The sequence below is a fragment of the Anolis sagrei genome, chromosome 1, assembly GCF_037176765.1.
Source record: "Anolis sagrei isolate rAnoSag1 chromosome 1, rAnoSag1.mat, whole genome shotgun sequence".
NCBI lineage: Eukaryota > Metazoa > Chordata > Lepidosauria > Squamata > Dactyloidae > Anolis > Anolis sagrei.
In genome coordinates, this window is record NC_090021.1 from 280069064 (window position 1) to 280092945 (window position 23882).

The 23882-nt window shown below is 39.3% G+C and overlaps 1 protein-coding gene across 2 annotated transcripts in view; it reads right to left on the reverse strand.

Moving 5' to 3' along the window:
- The window catches only part of SPI1 (Spi-1 proto-oncogene), a 39084-nt gene that overhangs the window by 3741 nt on the left and 11461 nt on the right, over positions 1 to 23882 (reverse strand). Inside the window, exons 2-4 of one of the 2 annotated variants that reach the window (XM_060763125.2) lie at positions 20243 to 20336; positions 9940 to 10157; positions 1281 to 1431 (exon numbers count right to left, since the gene is read on the reverse strand). In XM_060763125.2, coding sequence (XP_060619108.2) covers positions 1281 to 1431; positions 9940 to 10157; positions 20243 to 20336 — 463 coding nt within the window. Of the gene's footprint in view, positions 1 to 1280; positions 1432 to 9939; positions 10161 to 20242; positions 20337 to 23882 lie in introns of both variants that reach the window. The other variant, XM_060763117.2, reaches the window with a different exon arrangement.

Genomic DNA, 23882 nt, shown 5'->3' on the forward strand with positions numbered 1-23882 from the left:
AGATTGGTGTTCAAACTGAGCAATAAAGAGTGGATGGGGTAATAGGAGAAATGCAATCATGTGATTTTAATTGATGTTTTAATGCTATATTTTAATGGGTTTGGTTTTAACAATTTTTTTTATTTGCCTTTGTATTAATATATGGTATTGAATTGTTGTCTTTGTAAGGCTGCCCTGAGTCCTCTTCAGGGTTGAGAAGGGCAGGATAGAAATGTGGTAAATAATAAATAAATAAATCCAAAATAAGTAAAGAAGTAGTCTACTCTAAATGAATTCAAGTCTCCAGGGCCAGATGAACCACATCCAAGAGTATTGAAGGAACTAGCAGAAGTCATTTCACAACCACTGACAATAGTAAAGGTAAAGGTTTCCCCTTGACATTAAGTCTAGTCATGTCCAACTCTGGGGCGGGGGTGTGTGTGTGTGTGTGTGTGTGGATTTAATGTGACTATTTTGGCTTGCCAAGTGCCATAAAATATCTTTAAAGTGTTTTGAACATTGTTGACACCGAAGTATTGTTCATAGAATCACAGAATCATAGAATTGGAAGAGACCACGTGTGTCATCTAGTTAAACCTCCTGCTATGCGGGAAAAGCACAAAGTATCCCTGACAAATGGCTATCCAGCCTCTGTTTAAAAGTTTCCAAGGAAGGAACATCCACCACACTTCGAGGCAGAGAGTTCCATTGTTGAACAGCTCATACTCATTTTCTGTAATTTGAACCCATTGTTCAGAGTCCTAGTTTCAAGGGCAGCAGAAAATAAACCTGCCCCCTCTTCCTTATGACACCCTTTCAGATAATTATACATGACTATCATGTCTGCTCTCAACCTTCTCTTCTGCAGGCTTATCATACCCAATTCTTTAAGATGCTCCTCATAGGGCATGGTCTCGAGACCTTATGCCATAATGGAAAACTACTAAACAAGCATCAAGTAAGAATGAACTACTGGTGTTGAAACTTTCCTTTACATTTCAGATTATTATTGCTATTTTTAGAAAGCATTGCCTAGTTGATGGTAGGGGTCAGAAAGCTATTGAAATGCTTAAGCTGCTTTTCCTTGACATTTCTGAAAGCTTAATAACTCTTCAGTTTCTAAAAATAATCTTGCTTCAAAATAATTTTCCCTCACCATGCCTCTCCCTTACTTTGGTCTTATGGTTACCCTCTGACTCTGCTACATTAACGAAAGGTGGTCACAGAGATGGATTAGAAAAAAACAATAGGGTCAAGTGGGCCACGGTGCTGAATGCAATCTTCACATCTTGTGGGCTCACCTGCTTCTCCATTCATAATTCCAGGAACAGTTTCCACAGTATCAGTCTCCCCATCTGATACTTCCAGTGGGGGGCTCTGTCTTTCTAGGTCTTCTTCATCTGAACTGCGTGGATGAGGGGGGTACACACACATGCGAGGTACAAAAGTAACCTGTGGGAGATAAGGAAAGTTGATGGAGTTGAAGAGTATCTGAGGAAAGAGAACTAAACAAATGTAGACCAAAGTAATATACAATGTATCTGTTTTGCTTTTAATTGTTGTCAAATTCACTCTGACTTAAGAGTGACACTATGAATGAGAGACCTCCAAGATACCTGGCCATCAACAACCTTGCTCAGATCTTGCAACCCAGACCATGTCTTCTTTGACTGAGTCAATCTACCTATAATGTGGCCTTCCTCTTTCCTGGCTGCCTTCTATCTTACTATAATATAGATAGGTTCCTGAATGAAATACATATAACAAAAATACCACTAGTATAACATAAACAATGATATAATTCAACAAAAGTATATAGACATGCTGCACTGTTAACCTCACAGCGACAACAAACAATATGGTGCAAACTTTTAGTACAGTCATATCTTCTTATAAGTAGCTTGTGGATCAGCCGACCACGACCGGTTTCGGCCTACCTCAGGCCTTCCTCTGGTGGACTGTAATTAATGTACAAATCAATGTTTTACTACAGTAGCATACACATAGAACATCTGTATCATTAAATATCATAAGTTACAATACACTTTAGTACTTCCAAAGTTATACACTTGAACAATAATACATTTGATAATACATTTGAATACTTACAAAATATACACTTGAAAGTATGTTCTCCTCGGGAGATACAATTTTTTTTTGTTGGTATCTACATAAAAGGAATGAAATGTGGCTATAATTTTTGTAAATTACTATGTTCAGAATGGTTATTTTGTAGAAATATTACAGTATTTTACACATAAGAGAGGGTACTCACATGATACTCTGCTCTAAGTTGAGTTCTGGCTGCGAGTATGGGAAAGGTCTTTGGTATCCCTCCATTTAAAGGGAAAAGAACTACTTCAGGTGAAGCTCAGTTGGAGCCATAGGAGCAAGGGTTGTGAACAGCAACCACCAGATGGCACTGTGGGTGCTCTCCATGTGTTTAAGAAGGGATGCATAGTACAATAAAGGTCCAGAAATTATATGTAACAATTGTACAAATTTGGTTCATTCAAACCATGTGGGTATTCTGTCCTTAATCTAAAAATCCAGTATGCTTCTCTCCGTAGAAGTTTGTTGTGGAAATCAATTTGTTGGGAATGAGTGACCACTTCAAGGATATGGAACTTAAAGTATTCTGGGCTATGGTGTAAATCATCAAAGTGTTTGTAGAGTATAGACTCCCTGGAATGATTTCTGATTTTACTCCTGTGTTCAATTATCCTAGATCTTATCTCTCTGCGAGTTTGATCCACATAGGAAAGATTGCAACTACAAATAAGTAAATAAACTAATCCCTTTGAGGTGCAGGTCACAAAATGGGAAAATTTGAACTCAAATGATAGGTGTGGATGTACGAGAATTTTAGTTTCCACCAGTAGCGAACAAACTGAACAGTGTCCACAACGGTAGTTGCCGACCAAAACCGACCTAGGGGACGGGATTCTGTAGGTTACATCTGAGTGTACTAATATGTCACCAATATTTTGAGTCCTTTTGTGTGCTATCAATGATGAGGTTGAAGTGACTAAACATCAGTTTAGAAACAGAGGATATCCTGAACACATCATACAATCATCGTTTTCAAAAGTTGCCAATACTCCTAGATCTAAACTTTTAAAGGACACAACCAGACCTGAAGTTGATAGATTGATATGGCCACCTACTCTTACAAACATGTCTAATTTGGCCATTAGAACAGTCAGAAAATACTGGAATCTTATAAGAGACATCCCGGGATGCGAGAAACCCCCATTGATAGCACACAAAAGGACTCGAAATATTGGTGATTGCTGTTCACAACCCTTGCTCCTATGGCTCCAACTGAGCTTCACCTGAAGTAGTTCTTTTCCCTTTAAATGGAGGGATACCAAAGACCTTTCCCATACTCGCAGCCAGAACTCAACTTAGAGCAGAGTATCATGTGAGTACCCTCTCTTATGTTTAAAATACTGTAATATTTCTACAAAATAACCATTCTGAACATAGTAATTTACAAAAATTATAGCCACATTTCGTTCCTTTTATGTAGATACCAACAAAAAAAATTCGTATCTCCCGAGGAGAACATATTTTCAAGTGTATATTTTGTAAGTATTCAAATGTATTATCAAATGTATTATTGTTCAAGTGTATAACTTTGGAAGTACTAAAGTGTATTGTAACTTATGATATTTAATGATACAGATGTTCTATGTGTATGCTACTGTAGTAAAACATTGATTTGTACATTAATTACAGTCCACCAGAGGAAGGCCTGAGGTAGGCCGAAACCGGTCGTGGTCGGCTGATCCACAAGCTACTTATAAGAAGATACGACTGTACTAAAAGTTTGCACCATATTGTTTGTTGTCGCTGTGAGGTTAACAGTGCAGCATGTTTATATATTGTTGTTGAATTGTGGTCGGCTGATCCACAAGCTACTTATAAGAAGATACGACTGTACTAAAAGTTTGCACCATATTGTTTGTTGTCGCTGTGAGGTTAACAGTACAGCATGTCTATATACTGTTGTTGAATTATATCATTGTTTATGTTATACTAGTGGTATTTTTGTTATATGTATTGCCTTCTATCTTAGCAAGCACTGTTGTTCTAATGGGATCTGCTGACTGAGTAAATGCATAGCCAACCTCATTCATACACTGACAGTGTACTCATACATTAAAAAGATACACATAGTATTGAGAACACAGTTTGAGCAATCTTTTCAACATACATGTAGCTGTAGTTTTTCTTTCAAATATATATATATATACATTAAAGTCAAAGTATGTATGTTTGTTTACTAGGTGAAGTGGCCCTCTGTGATGTCACTGGGAAAGAAAAGGGGAAGGAGGGGAGGAAGGAAGGAAAGAGCCACAAAGAGAGCTATGTTGTCATGGAGGTATTGTGAGGTAGGTCCTTCATAGACCTAGAGAAGGGAGAAAGGAGAGGAAAAGGAGGGAAGGGAGGGGAGTAAGAAAGGAAGGAAGGAAGAAAAGGAGAAGGGATGAGGGAGGGATAAAGAAGGGAAGGAAGGAGGGAGGGGAGGAGGGAAAAGAAAGAAAGAAAGAAAAAGAGGGAAGGAAGAAAAAGGAAAGGGAGTAAGGTTTGAGAGGGGGGAAGGAAAGAAAGGGGAGCAGTGGATCTCCAACACTCAGGCAACTCCAGCTATATATTCTAGCTATCACTAAAATGAAATGTTGTCGTCCTGGGGGATTATTATACCAGCTCACTGGCATAGTAGGGTTTGCTGGAGAAATGCCTCCGTTTTGTTTGTCTCTAGAAGCGAGTTCCTGAGCTTCTATTTACTGGAAATACGTGACAAGTGGGTCTGGACAGAAAGGGACACTTTGAAATGCAACATGGGAAAGGACATTTTGTCCATGACTCATGCTGCCCAGTGGGTCAGGCACTGGACATCTGATGTTTTTCTGTTGATGTTGAAGTTATTCCGAAATGCTTCAGCTTAAAGACTACGCAATTGGGTTGCTACAGGGGTGCAACGACAGGCGGTTAGTGACTTGGCATGTTGACTGGAGATGTTTAGTGTAGGAAGAGCTGGGATTGGGTAACAGTGTGTCTACATTTCCTGTCATATCATCAAGTGTAAAATTACTGACCTTAACCATCGAGTCATAATGAGGACTTTATACCTCAATAAAATATATATTAACTATCACATAAACTTTTAAAAGCAGACCAAAATAGTCCTTAAAATAGTCCTTTATTTATTTATTTCGTACATTTCTATAGTGATGCTTAATTGTCTATTATGCTACTGTTTTAACTGTCCCTTAATTGTTTTTATGATGTTTAGCATTGAATTTTGCTGTTGTTAACTGCTTTGAGTCGTCTAAGGGCTGAGAAAAGCGGTATATAAATGAAGTAAATAAATAAATAATAAATATCCCGCCCTTCTCACCACAAAACAATTGGAATAGCTAGAGCAGCTTCAAGGAACAAAAGCCATGTGGAACCATACTATTTTAGCTGCCCACCAGAGATTCAAGGCCCTTCCACACAGCATCATCATGCAGGACAAAGAAGTGGGGCAAAAAATCGCAGGACCCATCAGCATAACAAAGCCATGTGACTGAATCACCATAACCGTCACTTGGTTGGCTATGCTATGACTTTAAAGCAGGGGTCTTCAAACTAAGGCCCTCCAAGGTCATTTACCCGGCCCTCACTCAGAGTCAACCTAAGTCTGAATCGACTTGAAAGTACACAACAACAACAACAACAACAACAACAACAACAACAACAATCCTATCTCATCAGCCAAAAGCAGCCCACAATTCCCATTGAAATACTAAAAAGTTTATATTTGTTAAAATTGTTCATTTTAACTATTGTATTGTTTTAAAGTGGTTTTTTTGCACTGCAAATAAGACGTGTGCAGTGTGCATTGGAATTCATTCATGTTTTTTTCAAATTATAATCTGGCCCTCCAACAGTTTGCGGGACTGTGATCTGGCCCTCTGTTTAAAAGGTTTGAGGACCCCTGCTTTAACGTTTATCAGCTTCTCTTTGGAATGGACTCATTTCCTTGAATTTGCCATATCTCCCAAGATGAGCCTGTCAAAGTTTTGAGATAGTTGGGGAGGGCTTGCTGTCACCCCACCACCATCACAGACATATTTAGTATTTTTATTTATTTATTTATCGTGTCAGTAGCAACCAGATAATTGTATTACATTTTTAACAAATGTTTAACAAACAGACAAAACAGAGTTTGCAAGCTTGCTTATTGATTAAATGTCCTTTGACCAGTAGCTGGCCACTTGGAGTGCCTCTGGTGAGAATATAGAAGAGAGTTTTCTCAAAGGCTGCTCCCAAAGTGTGGAACTCCCTTCCACAGAAACCTACACGCATTTACTCTCTGCTCTTTCCACTGGCAGGCAAAATACCTTTTGGTTTCTTTGGACCCTCGGGTTTTAACTATCTGTTACAGAAGATTTTTTAAATAGAGGTGTGTTGCATTATTATTATTATTATTATTATTATTATTATTAAGATACATAATAATATAAATATATAATAATGGCCTTTACAACTATTTTAAATTAAAGTTTTAAAACTGAATAATAATAATAATAATAATAATAATAATAATAACTGTATACCCCTCCTCCATCTCCCTGAAGGGACTCGGGGTGGTTTACAAAGGGACAAGCCCAAGGGACAAGTTAAAAACGACACAGTAAAATACAATCAATAACAACAAATAATAAAAACATTAAAATCAATTAACACAATAAAAACAGCACCCTGGCCGCCAACAATTTGAAGCTGTGTTCAGAGTAAGTACAATGATTCCTTGGTATGGCTGTTTAATTTTAAATATAATTTTAGCTTCTGTATTATCTATTGCATTTTGTTTTAACTGCGTTTTTGTTTATTTGTGAGCTGTGTAGTGGGAGATTAAACAAACAAAAATTACTTTCACCCATTAAATATAACTGATTTAATCATCAGGCAAAAGCTGCAGAAGCAGGAAATTGTGTCTGCTTCCCATCTCTTCACTAGGTTCCAGGGGAAGCTTTACTCTCAGGGCTAAGATCTACTGTAGGAAAGTAGTTTTGAGTGAAATCCTAGCATAAAGATAACACTATGCAATGCAATGTTTGTTCCTGTGTTTCCTAATTGGTTCCATCATAAAAACATGGAAAAGGTTTATTTAACTGCAAAAACTTTGTTTTTGCAGGACATTCTGTAGCACATTTTGCTACAGTTTTTCAATGAATATCTCACATAGCCTCAACCAATTCAACATATTTTGTGGCATCCAGAAAAATGAATTTTCTGGAGTATAACAACTACTTTCAAAGTTAGTACCACATGATTAAACAGAAAATAACACTTTCAAACTAGGAAGAGATTTTTTTTTCAAATTTTGTTGCATGGTGTAATAATTTTGAAGATATGCTGGTCCTAATCCTGTTCCTCCTCACATGTTCTATTTCTAATTGAGGAGGATAAGGAGGATGTTTGAGGACCATTTATAATTTTGGTATCAAACAGCACATAACCCCCTCTTCTCTTTTTATCCTCCCGCAAATGCTTGACCTATAAGACAAATCAGCCTCTCCTCCCTTCTTATGAATTAATAAAATAAAGATGATTCAATGCCGTTTATTTTCTTTGATTTCTCTTTATTTCTCAAACTTTGTGTATGACACTTTATTGTGGCTTCCTTTTCCATTTCCTTATCTGTGCAGGAACACATCCTATAATATCATATGAAATAATGCATGAGCCCTATGTTCTGCTCTTTTCTCTTTGTTCCTATAAAATATATATAAAGTGCCCTGAAGGCAAAGCATGGATGAATTCTGATAGCCTCTGTCCAGGACTCTCCCCAGCCTGGAGCTATTCCTCAATATCTCTCCAGGACCTTCCTGCTTCCCAGCAGGGAGCCAGAACCAGTCACCCGAAACTCCCCTTTGGGATAGCACCAGCATCAGAGAAACAATAGACTGAGCTGGGACCCTGATGATCCATTCAGGATCCCTATGGACATACCTGGACTTATCATTGACCCCACCCTAGAAGGACATTGGTGTCTGACAAATTCATTTTTGTTCCTGATTCCTGGACTCGATACTACCATAATCCTCTCACTCACATTTCCAAAACTTCATTGTCTGTGGCTAAACATCAACCAGCTCTCCGCCTCCTGCTCCTACCTCCTACCCTCCCTCTCCCCTCCATTGGGAGCCTTGGTGAAGCCCACTATAATAGTTTAGAGATTTATTTGGGGAACAAAATTCCACAGGCTGTCACCAATTATAAAAGATAGAGGCTATAAATCCCACCACCTGTACACCACTTGTAATTGAATGTGGCTTCAGTGTTTAAAAAAACCAAAATCAAAAGCTGTTATAAAGCTGGAACATTCTTCTGGCTGGAAAACCTTTTGAAAGAGCCCTGGCACCCACCAAACTTAAAAGGAAAGTTAAGCCCTAGACAAGAATGTGCTGGATTTGCACTCAAACTTGTGTTCTGAGGAAACCTGAAAAGATTACTCTTTTAAAATATACGCTGCCACCATCAGTCTTTTGATTGCTGCAGAAAACTGCTTTTAAAACTTCATCCACAGAGGCACACGTGAGACAGATGTTGTGAACAATACAACAATGATGTTTATTTTAGAGAACTTGAACAAAATAGGCAATAAGCCTAGCTGTTCAGAAGTATTGACTTAAAAGTGTGTGGTTTCTTTAAGCAATTCAAACTTAGTTGCACATAAACACTCCTCTCTCCCTCCAGAAATTACTGACAGGATTTCTTCTCTGAAAGTAATTCTAAACTCCATCACAGATAGTCCCTTCCTGGATCTATCTCTACACTCCTCCACCAGCTATCTTCCCTAATAGCTATAAAATCTTGTCACTAGCTATCTCTGCTAGCTAACTGACCAACTTCAGGCCTCTCTCACTATTCTCTTCTCCACTCCAAACTCCTAACTCTGATTCCTTTGATACCCAGATTCCATGTGAGCTGACAGGAACACACCCTTAGAATCATTTTTTCCTTTTCCAAGTTAAGCTCCACCCACTCTTTCTCAGCCAATCACTAACTCCCCTCATTTCTCTCCAAGCTGTTTCTAAACACACCCCTTCAGGAAATGAGTATCTAAAATGGATTACCCTGGCACCCTTTCCAAAATGGCTGCCAGACTTCCTGGGCCTACTTTCCTAGGCTTTTCCTAACCTAACAGGTAGGGAATTCATCACACCCACCCAGCTTGGAAGAGAACCTCTGTGATGTCAACGGCTTCAAGGCCAATCACTACATTTGCATATTTGGAGCTTTTTTGTCCATGCTTGTGTTCCTTCAGTTTGAATAAAACTTCTGTCACCTGCCTTCAGCACCCTGGTGGATCTCAATTCTTCATTATGGCTTGGATTGGAAAAATTAGTGATTACTCACCAGGCAGATACCCTCATGGCTTTTGGGGCAACTAGCTGAAATCACTAAATTTTGGGCACTAATTCAACCAATTAGCAATCATTTCCATCTGAGGACCTGAGGTTAAAGGGGAGCAATCTCAGGGCAAGAGCACTGCTGAAAAGGGCATGTGCATATATTTCCTAGTTGAGTTGGTCTTTGTATGTAAATGGCATATTTTGTGCAACCAAATAATGATGATGATGATGCATAATGTATCATGTGTAATGTCATCATCACCAGCTGCCCCTTGTAAAATCATATTTGTTACATATTTGTTACACCACCAAGGTTGTTTCCTTTAACATTACAAAAAGTTCTTCCTAGGTTGGTCCTAAAAATCTCCTAGCTACAAGTCTTGGTCTTGTAGCCTTATTTCCACTACATATGTCATATCTCATTTCCTACAGCATTATTCTATATAGTCTCTTTTCTTTGTGTTTGACAATCACATTGAAGTTGTGCTTTTTTTCAAAGAATCAGAATTTAAATATTGCTATATAACTGGGATGATGATTGTACCTGGTGGTTGTGGCCAAGCCCAAGGTGTGTAACGGGGATGCCAGAGTCTAGAACATGCATCTGTTCAATCTCCATGTGCCGGTAGAGCTGCTGCAGCTGTGGTGGCTGTACACTTTGGAGTTCTGCAAAGTGGTTGTCCCCAAAGGTCTCAAAATCAGAGTGCAAGGGATGGTGGTGATATTCCCAATAGTGGTCTGCTGGAGATAAAAGCAATTCACCTGCTAATACAGAGAAAAGAAGAAGAAATCAGCCGTTTGTGTTTGCATAACCAGACTCTCAGAACCCATCTCCCTATAATTAATTGCCAGTCTAAGGATTATTAGGAAGAGGGTTTCTGTCTCAGCCCCATCCAGTTATGGGTTGTAGGGTGACTACACAGGAGCTCCCAGTCCATTGAGCCCTGGTTATGCTAAGAGGTATTTTGATGAGTTTTTTTATTCCCTTTTTATGTATTTAAAACAATTTTATGCTTTTTAATATTCATGGTGTTTTGGCAAGCTTAATTATGTTTTAATTTTTATTTCATTACATGTTTGCATTATCTTGTTTAATCTTGTTGGATGCCATCTTGAGTCCTGTATCAGGAAAAAGGTTGGTTATTAAATAAAATAATGGTTGGTTCTAAGCACAAGAAGGTCTGCAGTCTTCAATTCTGCAGGGTTTTTTTTTAAAGGCTGGTTAAAATGCTCCTTGTGTTGGACATGGCACTGTAGGATTATTATTGCAACACCACTTCCAACCGCAATTCAATCCAAAGGTTTCTGCTGGATATTGATGCTTGGCCTAACTCTCAATCTTCAGCATGTGTGCATATGGAGCACCACATACAACATGGCTATATGTTGTAGCCAGCATGGTGTAGACACCAATTGCACTGCCTTTCCATGTTGTAGGATTGTGTGGTGCTATGAGGCAAGAATCTATGCTAATAGTAGCAGTGTTTCGGCCAGGATCTCCCATGTTGGACAGGCTTTTGCTAAAGAACCATACTATATGTGCCAAACAACTACTGAGCAGCAACAGTAGCAGGGAGTGACACTGGTGGATAATCTCTCAGAGATGGTATAACTTGGAGAACTTTGGGAGCAAAAGACAGTGCAAGTGGATGAACTCCCAAATTGGTTGGCATTCAATGATCTTAATGATCTGGGATATTGCAGAAGAAGACTACTATAGAAGTGCTGCGGCTAATGGAAAGGATATTCAGGTGTTGATTTTTTCAAAGATAAAAGTCTGGAGATGTGCAACCCATATTATCACTGCAAAAACAAAACCAGGAACAAATTATGGGAACATGAACTGCTAATATTAAAAATTAGAATAAAGTGAAAGAAGAACAGCAAACCAACCATTGTGCCCAAATACAAAATAAAGAACATTCCCATAGAATTTAATGATGATGCAAAAATAGATCTGCACTATTAAGCCTAATTGACCAGAGCCTGATCTGTCAACTCAAGTCACAGGCTTTATTAGGAAAGAATGCAAGACAGTGCCTGCAACCAAAATAAAAGAGAAGCCTCAATGGATGACAGATAAAACCCTTTGGGCAGTTAAGGACATACAAGAAGTGAATGTTAAAAGGTGATAGAAAATGAGATAGAACTCAGAATTCAACTGTTCAACTTGTTCACTGCACATAGTATACATACAGCAAGCTTGGACTGGGAGGAAAGAGGCATGAAAATTGAAGGAGGGGACACCAGCATTTAAGATATGCAAATGACATTTATTTATTTATTTATTTATTTATCATGCGGCAGGGCTCAGAGTGCATTGTAATAGGTGGTCTGTGATTTGCTCTTCTCTACACTCGCATATAACTCGCATAGCGATGTATGGGGCTATGATCAGGAGGATAAAAATGGAGAAGGTGTCCTTTCCTGGGCTATATTGCATAAACTATTGTTTATTCATGATAGTAAGCTCCGACCATCCTACAAGAGTGGGAGATGGCACTGAGGATATAACCCTGGCCTCCTATTTTTGAGTGACAGCATTGTGCAGCAATGCACTAAATCAGTGGGACCACCAATACCAAAGACACAGCATCAGCCGATAGTATGCCATTTGTTCCCAACTATAAGGCCTCAGGAAGTTTGATTTAAATGAAGATCAACTTCAGAAAGGCAGGTTGGTTTACATTCTCGGATATGTTCTATGACAAGATCATATTGGTCACCCCAATCCCTGAGGAATACAAACTCTTTATTGAAATAGTAAAAACCTGCTCACGGGCTTCTATCCCACGAGGCTGCAGAACACACTACCTTCAGGGCATTATTCCTGATACAGCTTCCTTGTTGGAAGACTATTACAGGCTCCAAAATGAAGACCCATTTAGTGAGCAAATTCTTCAGGCAGCTCAGAGCATTTTGTTCTCCATCTCTGAAGCCAAGAAAGAACAGTGGATAAAGCTGATAACAGAAGTAGATATGAGCAGGAGCAATCAGAAGGCATGGAGGCTGTTAAGACGGTTGAGCAATGATCCCTCACAAACTAATGCTTATGCCAACATAAAGGCAGATCAGATAGCATATCAACTTCTGAAGAATGGGAAACCCAACCTTCCCACCAAAGTAGGAAGGAAACCAATAGTTAGGCAACCAGATAATGAGAAGAATAACCTTCATGAACCTTTTACATCTACTGAATTGGAAATGGGTCTCAATAAATGTAAATATGGCAAAACTGCTGACCTGGATAATCTACGGATGGAACAAATTAAGAACTTTGGGTCAAAAACAAGGTGTTGGCTTCTAAAACTGATGAATAACTGCATTGCATCCTGTCAGATCCCTAAAGCCTGGAGGAAAGCAAGAGTCATAGCCATCTTGAAACCAGGCAAAGACAACAATGATCCAAAAAGCTATAGACTAATCTCCTTGTTGGGCCATCTTCACAAAGTTCTGGAGAGACCTATTTTGCAAATGGCATGATACTACTAATAGAAAATAGCAAAGACTTGTAATGATTACTGAAGAAGGTCAAGGCAGAAAGTGCAACATCTGTTTTGCAACTGAACATTAGGAAGATAAACATAATTATCACAGATGATTTACGTAATTTTAAGACAGGTGATGAAGACATTGAAATAGTTATTTTTTTCCATGACTTTGCATAGTCACTAATCAGAAGTCAAGAAATCAGAACAAAGACTAGCATTTGGAAGGATAGCTATGAAAGAACTAAGCAAGATCCTGGATTGTAAAGATATATCATTGAATGCTTCATTTCTGCTTGTCCATGCTATCGTATTTCCCAGTTCTATCTGTTGTTCTGAAAGCTGGACAATGAAGAAAGCAGACTGGAAGAGAATCAACCCATTTGAAATATCGTGCTGGTGTTATGGTAGATTCCTAAAGAGATAAATAACTGGATCCTAGAGCAAATCAAGCTTGAGTTCTCTGTAAATGTCAAGATGACTAAACTGAGACTGTCATATTTTTGACACATCATGATAAGGAATGACTCACTAAAAAAACCAATAATGTTTGATTAGGTAGAGGCAATAGGAGAAAGACTGCATTAAAGATGAATAAGCTTCCTTGGATCTCACTTTGGGGGGGGGGAAGGGCTGCAAATAGCAGAAAAGAAAAGAAATAATGATGATGATGATGATGATGATGTCAACTGCAAAAGGCCACCTTACTTAGATCTGAGCGCATCATTCGAAAATACATCATACAGTCCTAGATGCTTGGGAAGTGTTCAACTTGTGATTTTTTGATATGAAATCCAGCATATAGATCTTGTTTGCTGTGACATACTGTGCTTTTGTGTCAGTAAAATAATAATAATAATAATAATAATAATAATAATAAGCTATCAAGGAAGCCATGGGTTTGAATTTTTTAAAGATCTGAGCAGGGTTTTAAGATCTGAGCAAGGCATTACATAGTGGTTTGAGTGTTGAACCAGGAATCCAAGAGACCAGGGTTTGAATCCCTCATCCATAGATATCAAGTGTGTGATCTTGGACTCTCTTAGCCTCAGAAGAAAGCAATAGCAAGCCTCCTTTGTATACATCTGGCCAAGAAAAGCCTGCATTAGTATCACCATCATCCAGAATTGACTTGAGATAACAGAACAACAGCAAGGCTAAACATTATTTCAACACAGCTGTATATCAGCTAACCTACCATGGGTATGTTATATTTTCTTGAAAGAAACCAGAATAGCCTAACTGTCATCACAAAGTGGTTGTATCTGAAAACTGCAGAGCACATGATAATAGCCAGCTGGTCGGGTACACCTGGTTAACCAGTCTAATTAGGTATCATACTCTCTTTGTCAAGACAGCTGTAAGGAAAATATCTGTGGATACAAAGCACCATTAATGATTCATAGGTTAAATAGCCAGAGACCCATGATCTTAATAATACATAAATGATACCAGAAGTGCTATAGTTCTGAGGCTTTCTGGTGCTACATGCAAATTTTCATATATTCCTGATCCTTAAACTATGGGATAATTTATGTGACATGGAAAAGTGTTCTATGATTAGAAGAATAATTTTAACTTATTTTCATTGATGATTTTATGAAGTGAAACTGTGGTCTTGTCTTACATAAGATACCAAATTAGCTACATACACCAACTCGGAAAGTTCTATCAGGTGGACATCTGCTCTAGCCCTGTGTCTCAAAATGTATTAGAATTATGAAATATATCAGTTTTTTGTGTTAGGAGTGACTTGAGAAACTGCAAGTTGTTTTTGGTGTGAGAGAACTGATAGTCTGCAAGGATGTTGCCCAGGGGATGCCCAGATGTTTGTTGTTTTACCATCTTTGTGTGAGGATTCTCTCATGTCCCCGCATGGGGAGCTGGAGCTGACAGAGGGAGCTCAATCTGCTCTCCCTGGATTCTACTCTCTCTGGATTCCTGCAGAGAATCACTGGGTTAAACAAGGGTTTAACCCAGTGATTCCCAAAGTGGGCGTTACCGCCCCCTGGTGGGCGCTTCAGCGATCCGGGGGGGCGGGGGGCGTAATGGCCACAGGTGCATTTGGGGGCGATGAATAAATGTAAGGGGGCGTTAAAAGCATAAAATAAAGAAGATTTAGAAAAATTGATTTCCAGGGGGTAGGCCAAATAAGTTTGGGAACCACTGGTTTAACCTATTGCACCACTGCGGGCTCCAGACATTGTGCTTTGGCATTCATCATACAGGCATGTTAGGATGCAATTCTACTGGTTCTTACCAGGGAAAACTTAGTTCTGAATAAATTTATATAGGATTTGTGCTGAAATCAACAAAGCATCTTGCAGCATTTAAAGACTTAGTGTTGTTAGGAGTCTACATTATAGGATTAATGTAGTTTGTTTTTGTATTTTATGTAAGCAAACTGCTGCTTATATCCAGTGCTGTGGTAGTGGATGCCCATTCTGCATCTACTGTTTTCTGTTTCCTCTCCTTATGCAACCTTTTCTGGGACTGAAAAACTGAATCCAGAAGCTGTTTGCCAGGGTCAATTTTGATGGTGAACAGGTCTGCTTATTATTATCCACCTCATGATGAATGCTTCTTGCATGATAGCTTCATATTTATGAACTCCAGTAGTTATCTCTACAGACATGCGTGAGAAGGTCCTTTCAGACTGAAACAAATTTTAGCATTGGTTATTCACTCTGCCTGGTGGTAGCCATCCCAAAATGAAAGAAAGTGCTTTTTCAGTTGTGTAAACTTTTGGCTCAACATGGTATGGACTGAATTATATCACTGAACATCTACAAAACTACAACACTTTTTCACTTCTTCCTTTTTCCTGTTTTTGAGTTGTTCATATAAACAATGTCATGTTACTTTTCTCAAACTTCCAACTGTAAAATACAAAGGAAAGTCTACTCACGGATTGCTAATCATAATGGATATATATATATTTGTCTATCTGCTATGTAATTTCAGCTTCCGCAAGAACCATGGTTTTGGAGCCTGGCATGTCAAGGTCATAATTTATATAATTCATAATTTGAGGTCTGTTTTTTCTGATAGCATCTCTCTCTTTCTTTCTATCTCTCTATCATCTATATATCTGTCTGTCTGTCTGTCTGTCTATCTATCTATCTATCTATCTATCTATCTATCTATCTTGTAATCCCCTTTGCAGGACTATGCTCGCAACAGTGGACTGTTTCTTCATCCACCCCTAGATTGTGGAATGACCTGCTGGAAGAGCTTCAACAGCTGAATATGATTAAAAAAGCATTAAATATCAGTCTCTTCTGGCAGGTCTATCCAGATTTTTTAAAAAAATTATGATTTTCGAATTATATAATGGTTGTTTTAATATGTATTGAATGTACCGTATATACTCGAGTATAAGCCGACCCAAATATAAGCTGAGGCACCTAATTTTACCACAAATAACTGGGAAAACATATTGACACGAGTATAAGCCAAGGGTGGGAAATAAAGCAGCTACTGGTAAAATTCAAAATAAAAATAGATACGAATACAATTACATTAATTGAGGCATCAGTGGGTTAAATGTTTTTGAATATTTACATAAAACTGTAATTTAAGATAAGATCGCCAACTCTGATTAAACCATTATTCTAAACTTCTTCAATGTAAATGTGCTTACGTATCCTTCCAATAATAAAATAAATAGAAATGTAATAACAGTAATAATAGAATAATAAATGTAATAATAACAATAATAAATAGAGTAACATAATGGAAATGTAATAATAACAGTAATAATTGAATAACAAATGTAATAATAATAATAATCAAGTAAAATAATAAATGTAATAATAATAATAATAATCGAGTAAAATAATAAATGTAATAAAATAATAATAACAGAGTAAAATAATAAATAACCTTGACTTGAATATAAGCCGAGGGGGACTTTTTCAGCCTTAAAAAAGGACTGAAAAACTAGGCTTATACTCGAGTATATGCAGTATATGGTTTTTTTTAACTGATGTTTTTAACTCAGTCATGCATTATGTATTTTCGACTTTTTGTATCTGCTGCATTCTTGTATATTGTTGTTCCCTTCCTTGATCCATGGAGAGAGATAGGTAAGAAATGATGATGATGATGATGATGATGATCATCATCATCATCATCATCATCATCAAAGTCATCATCATCATCTAGCCACAAAAATCAGAGACAGTATGGCTGGTTAGTTAACACTGGTGTGGAGTAAAATAGAGTGTCTGCTATTGCGTTCATGACTGTCTTGTGAGCCTCCCACAGACAGGTGGTTGGCCACACTGTGAAGCCAATGCTGTGCTAGATAGGTCTTTGGTCTGATCCAGCCCAGCGTTTCTTATGTGGGGAAAAACTCAGAATGTTTTTGTTTAGAGGAAACATCACCAGGAGGTGGATGGCTTTTTAATATTGGAGTCATTCTGAAAAACTTGTTATGAAGTGAAAGAGGATGTGAAAGAATTCTTTCTGGAGAGCATTTGTCTTCAATGGCATGAAAAGATTAAAGGGACAAAACTCACTTCCCTCTCCTTACTCAAAGGGGGACAGTCTATATAGAACCAGGTTGTGTTTCTAAAGGGGCTTGTTTTGTCACCCACTTCTACTATATAGAGAAAATATATGGCAATATTTTTTTTCTGTTTTTAGGTACCAGGTGCCAGACAGACACTTTAATCATCTATGTTTCTTATATTTCTATTTTAGTTCCAACATACTGCAAGTGACTGGCTTGACCTTGAAGGAGCTGGGGGTGGTGATGGCCGACAGGGAGTTCTGAAGTGGGCTGGTCCATGAGGTCACAAATAGTCAGAAACAACTAAACAAATGAACAACAACTGCCCCCCAGCCACATAAAAAAGGGTTTTCATAAAACAATCTAATACCAAAATGTGAATTTTGAGATTTATGATCATTTTTGTAAGTTGACAAATTTTCCCGTGGGACTGACAAACAACCTGTATTTATAATACACCCCCCCCCCCCCCCTCTGTCAAAATGTGATGTTGGCATTCATGAAAATAATTAGCTGCATAGGAAAGGCTAAATGATAAAACAAATTAAATCTAAAAAAAATCAAGAGACATCAAGAACAGTAAACATATGCATGCAAAATGCTGTTGAAAGACATTCTTCCACTTATTTCATAGCATCAAAACAGCCTTATAGGAGTCCAACTCAGTTGCTTTAGTTGTCCATTCAAAATGTATAATCACAGTATTGCATACATTCTGTCCCAGCAAAATCTTACTGCAATGGGAGTAAAGGAAAGGGGAAGCAGTGCTGGGCAGGGGAACTCCGTGTTTTGTAAACAGTCAAAAAGCTTCAGTAAAACAGTATAGAAATAGTTGAAATCAAACCAGAAGTAAACATGCTTGGAAATGCCTACATCCAGAACAGTTCAGGGTGACAATGTACAGAGAATTTGTACTTGGGACAGCCCATTCTTTTTTTGCAAATATGGATTATTTCTTAGAAAATAGTTCATGATGTAAAGCCCCTTTGATGACCAACCATGGAAGAACAAGATCAGATGTATAAAGTTGGCTTGAATAAGGACCACTTTATTTGACTTAGAACCTATTTCAGTTGGAATTGAACTTAGTAATCGGTAAAAGAGGGGAGCAACCTGATTTGGGTTCAGCTGAGGCCAGATGTTAACCTTAGAGAGCCTCCTCAGCCTTCCCCGGGGTGAACATCTGAGCCAAAGGCTAATCCAATCGTTGGGAACAACCTAAAGGGCCAAAGGGCACTACTGGATTGCCCTTTGGACTCAAGTGGTTACTGAAAGGTAAACACAGGGCAAACTCCCAGATCACCCTCCAGTGTAGACTTTTTCCCACCCAGTTACCCACTTCTCTTTTACAAGGGCAGAGTCCGTTTTGTTTTAACTGTAGACTTTGTCATTCTCATCATTGCCATTGTTGCTGTATTAGATAACTAGGTATCTATCTAATTATTGCCTTAGAAATAGGCGCTACAATGTTGCTAAACACATTGTTGTGACTTAAATATTGGGGCTATGACTATGGAGACTCAACCATGGAAACCGACTGGGTAATCTTGGGTAAGTCACACTCTTTTAGACTCAGAGGAAGGCAAAGGCAAACATACTCTGGACAAATCTTGCCAAGAACACTCCATGACAGGTTCATTAGGGTCACCAGAAATCAGAAAGGACTTGAAGGAACTCAACTACAAAGTTTCTATACTAAAATGCATTTAAAACTAAATAAAAATAATAGTCAAACCAGACCCACACCACATAATAACCCAGCCCTCATCAATTTGTAAAGGTCTGGTAGAACAGAAATATGAAACACAGGAATGTATAACTGTGGGTTATGTTTTTGTAACTGCCCAACAGGATTCTAGCCATTCTCCTTAATTTGCATTTATTTGCTATGGGACAAGTCAACAAAGACAGGACCAGAAGATGCGTCCATGCTTTTCCTTCTATTCATTTAATGTTGTGGTGAGGGGAATGCCAAAGCAGAACTAAATCACGGTGGTAAGTTTCAATTGCACTAAATTTCATGGTGTAGGGAGTCAGGAGAAGAACCCTAGGATGGTGGCTGATTCAAATATGGTTAATGTATAGCCTCCAACAGCTATGAGAGTCTGAAGCAGTTTACTTTTTCCTGAACTTCAAGCAAGGAGAAAATGTTCCTCTCCTTGCTTGAAGAAGAAGAACTTTATTTTTCTACCCCGCCTCCATCTCCCCGAAGGGACTCAGGGCGGCTTACATGGGGCCAAGCCCAGAGCAAAATACATTTAAAACAATCAATAACAATTTAAAACAGCATAAACAGCATAACAAAGACCCATTTGAGTGCAAACAACATTTACAAACAAATTCATCATGCAGCAGTTGAAGTGAGCTAAGAACGCAGGGGGACAGTGCAAGTAGGACATTAAAACTGGGACATTTTAAAAGGAGGTGAAAAGGACGATGGCAGAAGAACAACTGTGGCTTTCCCTGCCAAATCAACATTTGGAGGATATACTAATACAGCCATTTAGCCACAGTGGGAAATATGTGTCCCATGATGGGGCATCTCTGTTGTTCTAATCAAGTATATCAGGGTAGTCAGAGAAAATTGTTTAGAAAAAGTCATGCAGAGCAAAAACCTGGACTGAAAAAATGAGAATAACCAACGTAGCTTTTCTTTCACAGCATAGATTACTGTTTCTGAGATCCTGCCTCAACTGCTTCTGGAAAACAGTGTTTAGCTGAGCCCAAGTGCCAAAATACTACTTTATCACTTACCAAAATATGGTAAGTGATAAAGATACAAGATCCTTTCTTCTCCAAATGTCCAATGCTGGTATTCTCTGATTTATTTCTGATTTACTTACCACCATGACTATCTGCATCACTGTTGAGATACTGGTAACTGTCATGGGACTGTCTATAGGGGTCTGAGTCATAGGATATCAGCTCTTCAGAGGGCTGCAAGGAAAAAAAGAAAATGTTGTTAGTTGTGAGCACCCAGCCCAACATTTTACACTTTTACAAAGTAAAGAGGAAAAGGCTATCAAAATGTTTTAGATATGCAATATGTCTTCCAGGTATATATTTTAGTCAGTGAAGAAGTCTTTTTAAAAGTTTGCAAAACAGTTTTTAACTTAGTTGACTTTATCACACAAGGCAGGCAAAGTGGCATTGCAGCACCAAAAATGACGGTTCCTATGCATTGTGCTGCCTGCCTGCCTCTCCCCCTTAATTCTCCTGTCAATAGCTCCCAATCTCACCATATTACTTTAGAGTGATGAGTCCCTTCCCCTGGTAATGCCAGGCATGCCAGCAATGACTGCCAGGGACCAGCAACATGGTTGTATCCATTGGCTATACATGCTCCAGGGACTGGCAGTCAGGGGTGCAGGGATTGGCTCTAGTTCCAGGGACCACTATTTGAGTACTGCTGTTTTAGAAGTTCTGAAAGAGAAAACCTCTCTGAATGATGCAGGAAGGCATAGGCCTGGATCTTACTGCCATTCTCATCCAGAGTAAACCCAACTGAAGCAATGCAACTATCTGGAATTCAAATGGAACTTGGGATCCAACCTCACAACCCACTTCTCCAAACTGTATGGCCCATCTCCAAGACACTATAAACAATCATGGACTCAGAGAAGCTAATTCTCTTACTCCACTTTGTTTTCAACTCGCTCACCAACGGATTCCAAAGTTTCACAAATCCTGGACATCACTCAGCATAGATACTTATGACCTTATTACATGGAGCATTTTCCACATCATAGGACACTTCACCTCCATTTCAAGGATGAAGAGGCACGGAGCCCATCACATGGCATTTCTGGCCATCATTCATTGCCCTTTGTCCTTGAAATTGACATCTGAAAAATGCAGATTTTCCCAGGGGCCTGTCCGTACCCACCCCAGAAAGCGCGCACTTTCTGGGGTGGGTGTTCAGATGTTTACTCGGGACTCATCCGAGAGAACACCTGAAGGTGCTCTCCATTAGAATCCCAGTGATCATTCCCGGTGGATAGAAATGATGCGCCAGGAGAACGGGGGGTGAGGAGTTTCCTCCCTCCTCCCCCCTCTCCTGGTGCATCATTTCTATGCACCGGGAGAGCTTGACGGGTTTCTAATGGAGAGCATTTAAGTATTTCTTAGTTTTCTAAGGGAGCTAGGGACTTGGGGGGGGGGGGGGCTTCAGGTGTTCTGTGGGAATGATGTCTGGACTGTAGTCCTGACACCTGAAATAGTGCATTTCAAGAAGGCATGGAATAATGCACTAACAAATTAATTCGCCACAAATCAGGGTTTTCCTGGTTTGTAGCAAATTAATGTGGGACTGCCCAGAATGCTGTCTTGGCAGCTGCCTTTTTGTTGCAGAAGTTTCCACAATAAAAGGGCTGCCTGGACAGGCCCTCTGTTATCTGAGTCCACACTCAGATCATGTGGAATTTTCTGCCTTGATATTCTGGGCTATAGGGCTGTGTGGTAGGGACCTCAGTCTCCTTTAATGTAAGAAGCTTTAGGCAAAGCAGGGGATTTCTTGGCTTTTGGATATTGAAGTTTTCCTTGATAAAAAAAGGAGAAAAGGATTCCCCATGTGATTGTTCTGAATGCAGGCAACAAGTGAAAACCTGAAAAGAGAAATGTGTGATGAGAAGACAGAACTTGAAGCAGGACAATGTGGTCCTAACAGTACGATCCCCTTTGCTATACAGATGGCCCCCAATGCTTCTCACGGTCCATGTGATGAGGTCCTTAGAGGGATGGTTTGAGCTTTCTCTACACCTTTTTCTTACAGAAGGCTGGGGAAGAGGAGAACAAAGGATGTTGACACCCAACCCCCCCACTTCCCCAATTCCTGCTGTCCCCTATTTTAAAAATGGAGGTTGGCAAGAGGATTTGTTCTCTGAATTTTTCTATTTCCCCCTCGTTGTCACATATATCATTTTAGACGTAGGAAGTTCTCTACATTAGACCCTTGTGTTTGCAAAACAAAACAAAAACAACTTAATCTTTAGTGAGCCCAATTTATCTTCTATAATGAGAGGCACACCTGAGAATTACTGTATACACAAAGCAGCAAGCAGTGTCTTAAGAATGAAAAAACTTCATGCACAATATGGGATATTTAAAATATTGGCACAAACAGGTCCCTCAAGCCTACTCCAAATAGCCTAGGACCAAAACAGAGAATGGTCTTTCTGACCCCTTCTACACTGCCATATAAAATTCAAATTATTTGCTTTGAATTGTATTGTATGGTATTGTAGACCCATATAATCCACTTCAAAGCAGATAATTTGGATTATCTGATTTGAAAATCTGGATTATATGGCAGTGTAGAAGGGGCCCAAGACTATTGTCACCCAATGATATTTGGAGAGGAGATGGCCCTAAGACCTCAAGAAACAGGCAGACTGATAAAAAAGAACTACTCCTTCAGATGTTCATGTACTCAGTCATTTAGCGCTTTAGGGATAAGCAGCATCACTTTGAACTGGGTTTGGAAATGAACAAACAGCCAGTGTGGTTGTTGCACAGTGGATGAAATGCAACTCTAGCCAAGTCCTATCCTCTGCATTCTACATTTCCTGAAGTCACCAGGTTGTGAGCACCCTTCATCTTCTTTAAATACATTTCTCAAAAGGGAGTTGGCATCAGGCTGCCTGAGAAGGGACTATGCAGAGACTTCCTTGCTTCTTCCAGCAGTTCAATAAATAGTGTGGGCAAAATTTGTATTGGCTTAGAAACAAGACCTTGATTTATTTCCAAGCTGACTCCATGCAAGGCAGGGAGGGCATTGCTCACCTCTAGCCTGCTTTCACACTTCATGCCAAGCCCTTTGCCATTCCTTACTTTATGAATAGTAATATATTATACATACAGCGTGTCTCTTTGATATTTTAAAAAGAAATCTAGGTATGCCGTGCCCCTAAACCACTCTCCAGATGTCTGTAGAAGTACTATTGGTCTGTACAAGTACTAATGTTGCATTACAGGGCCCTTCCACACAGCCATATAACCCAGAGCCACTACAGAGAAGGTCCTCTCTCTCGTCCTCACCAACTGTGCTTGAGATGGTGGTGGGACTGAGAGAATTGTGCTCGGTTCAGTTCCGAGCACAATTCAAGGTGCTGGTCTTGACCTATAAAACCCTGTATGGTTCCGGTCCAGTGTATCTGTCCGAACATATCTCTCTCTACGTCCCACCTTGGAATTTGAGATCATCTGAGGGGGCCCTGCTCTTGACTCCACCGCTATCACAAGTGAGGTTGGTGGGGACGAGAAGCAGAGCCTTCTCAGTGGTGGCCCCTCACCTGTGGAACTCACTCCCAGGGGAAATTAGGGCATCAACATCCCTCCTCTCCTTCAGGAGGAGAGTAAAGACGTGGTTATGGGACCAGGCCTTTGGGCAATCTGACTCCTAGATAAGGGTAACCAGACGAATGGGACTAACAGGACTGACAACTGTGGAATTGGAAATTGAACTATGAGCTAGCGAACGTTGAC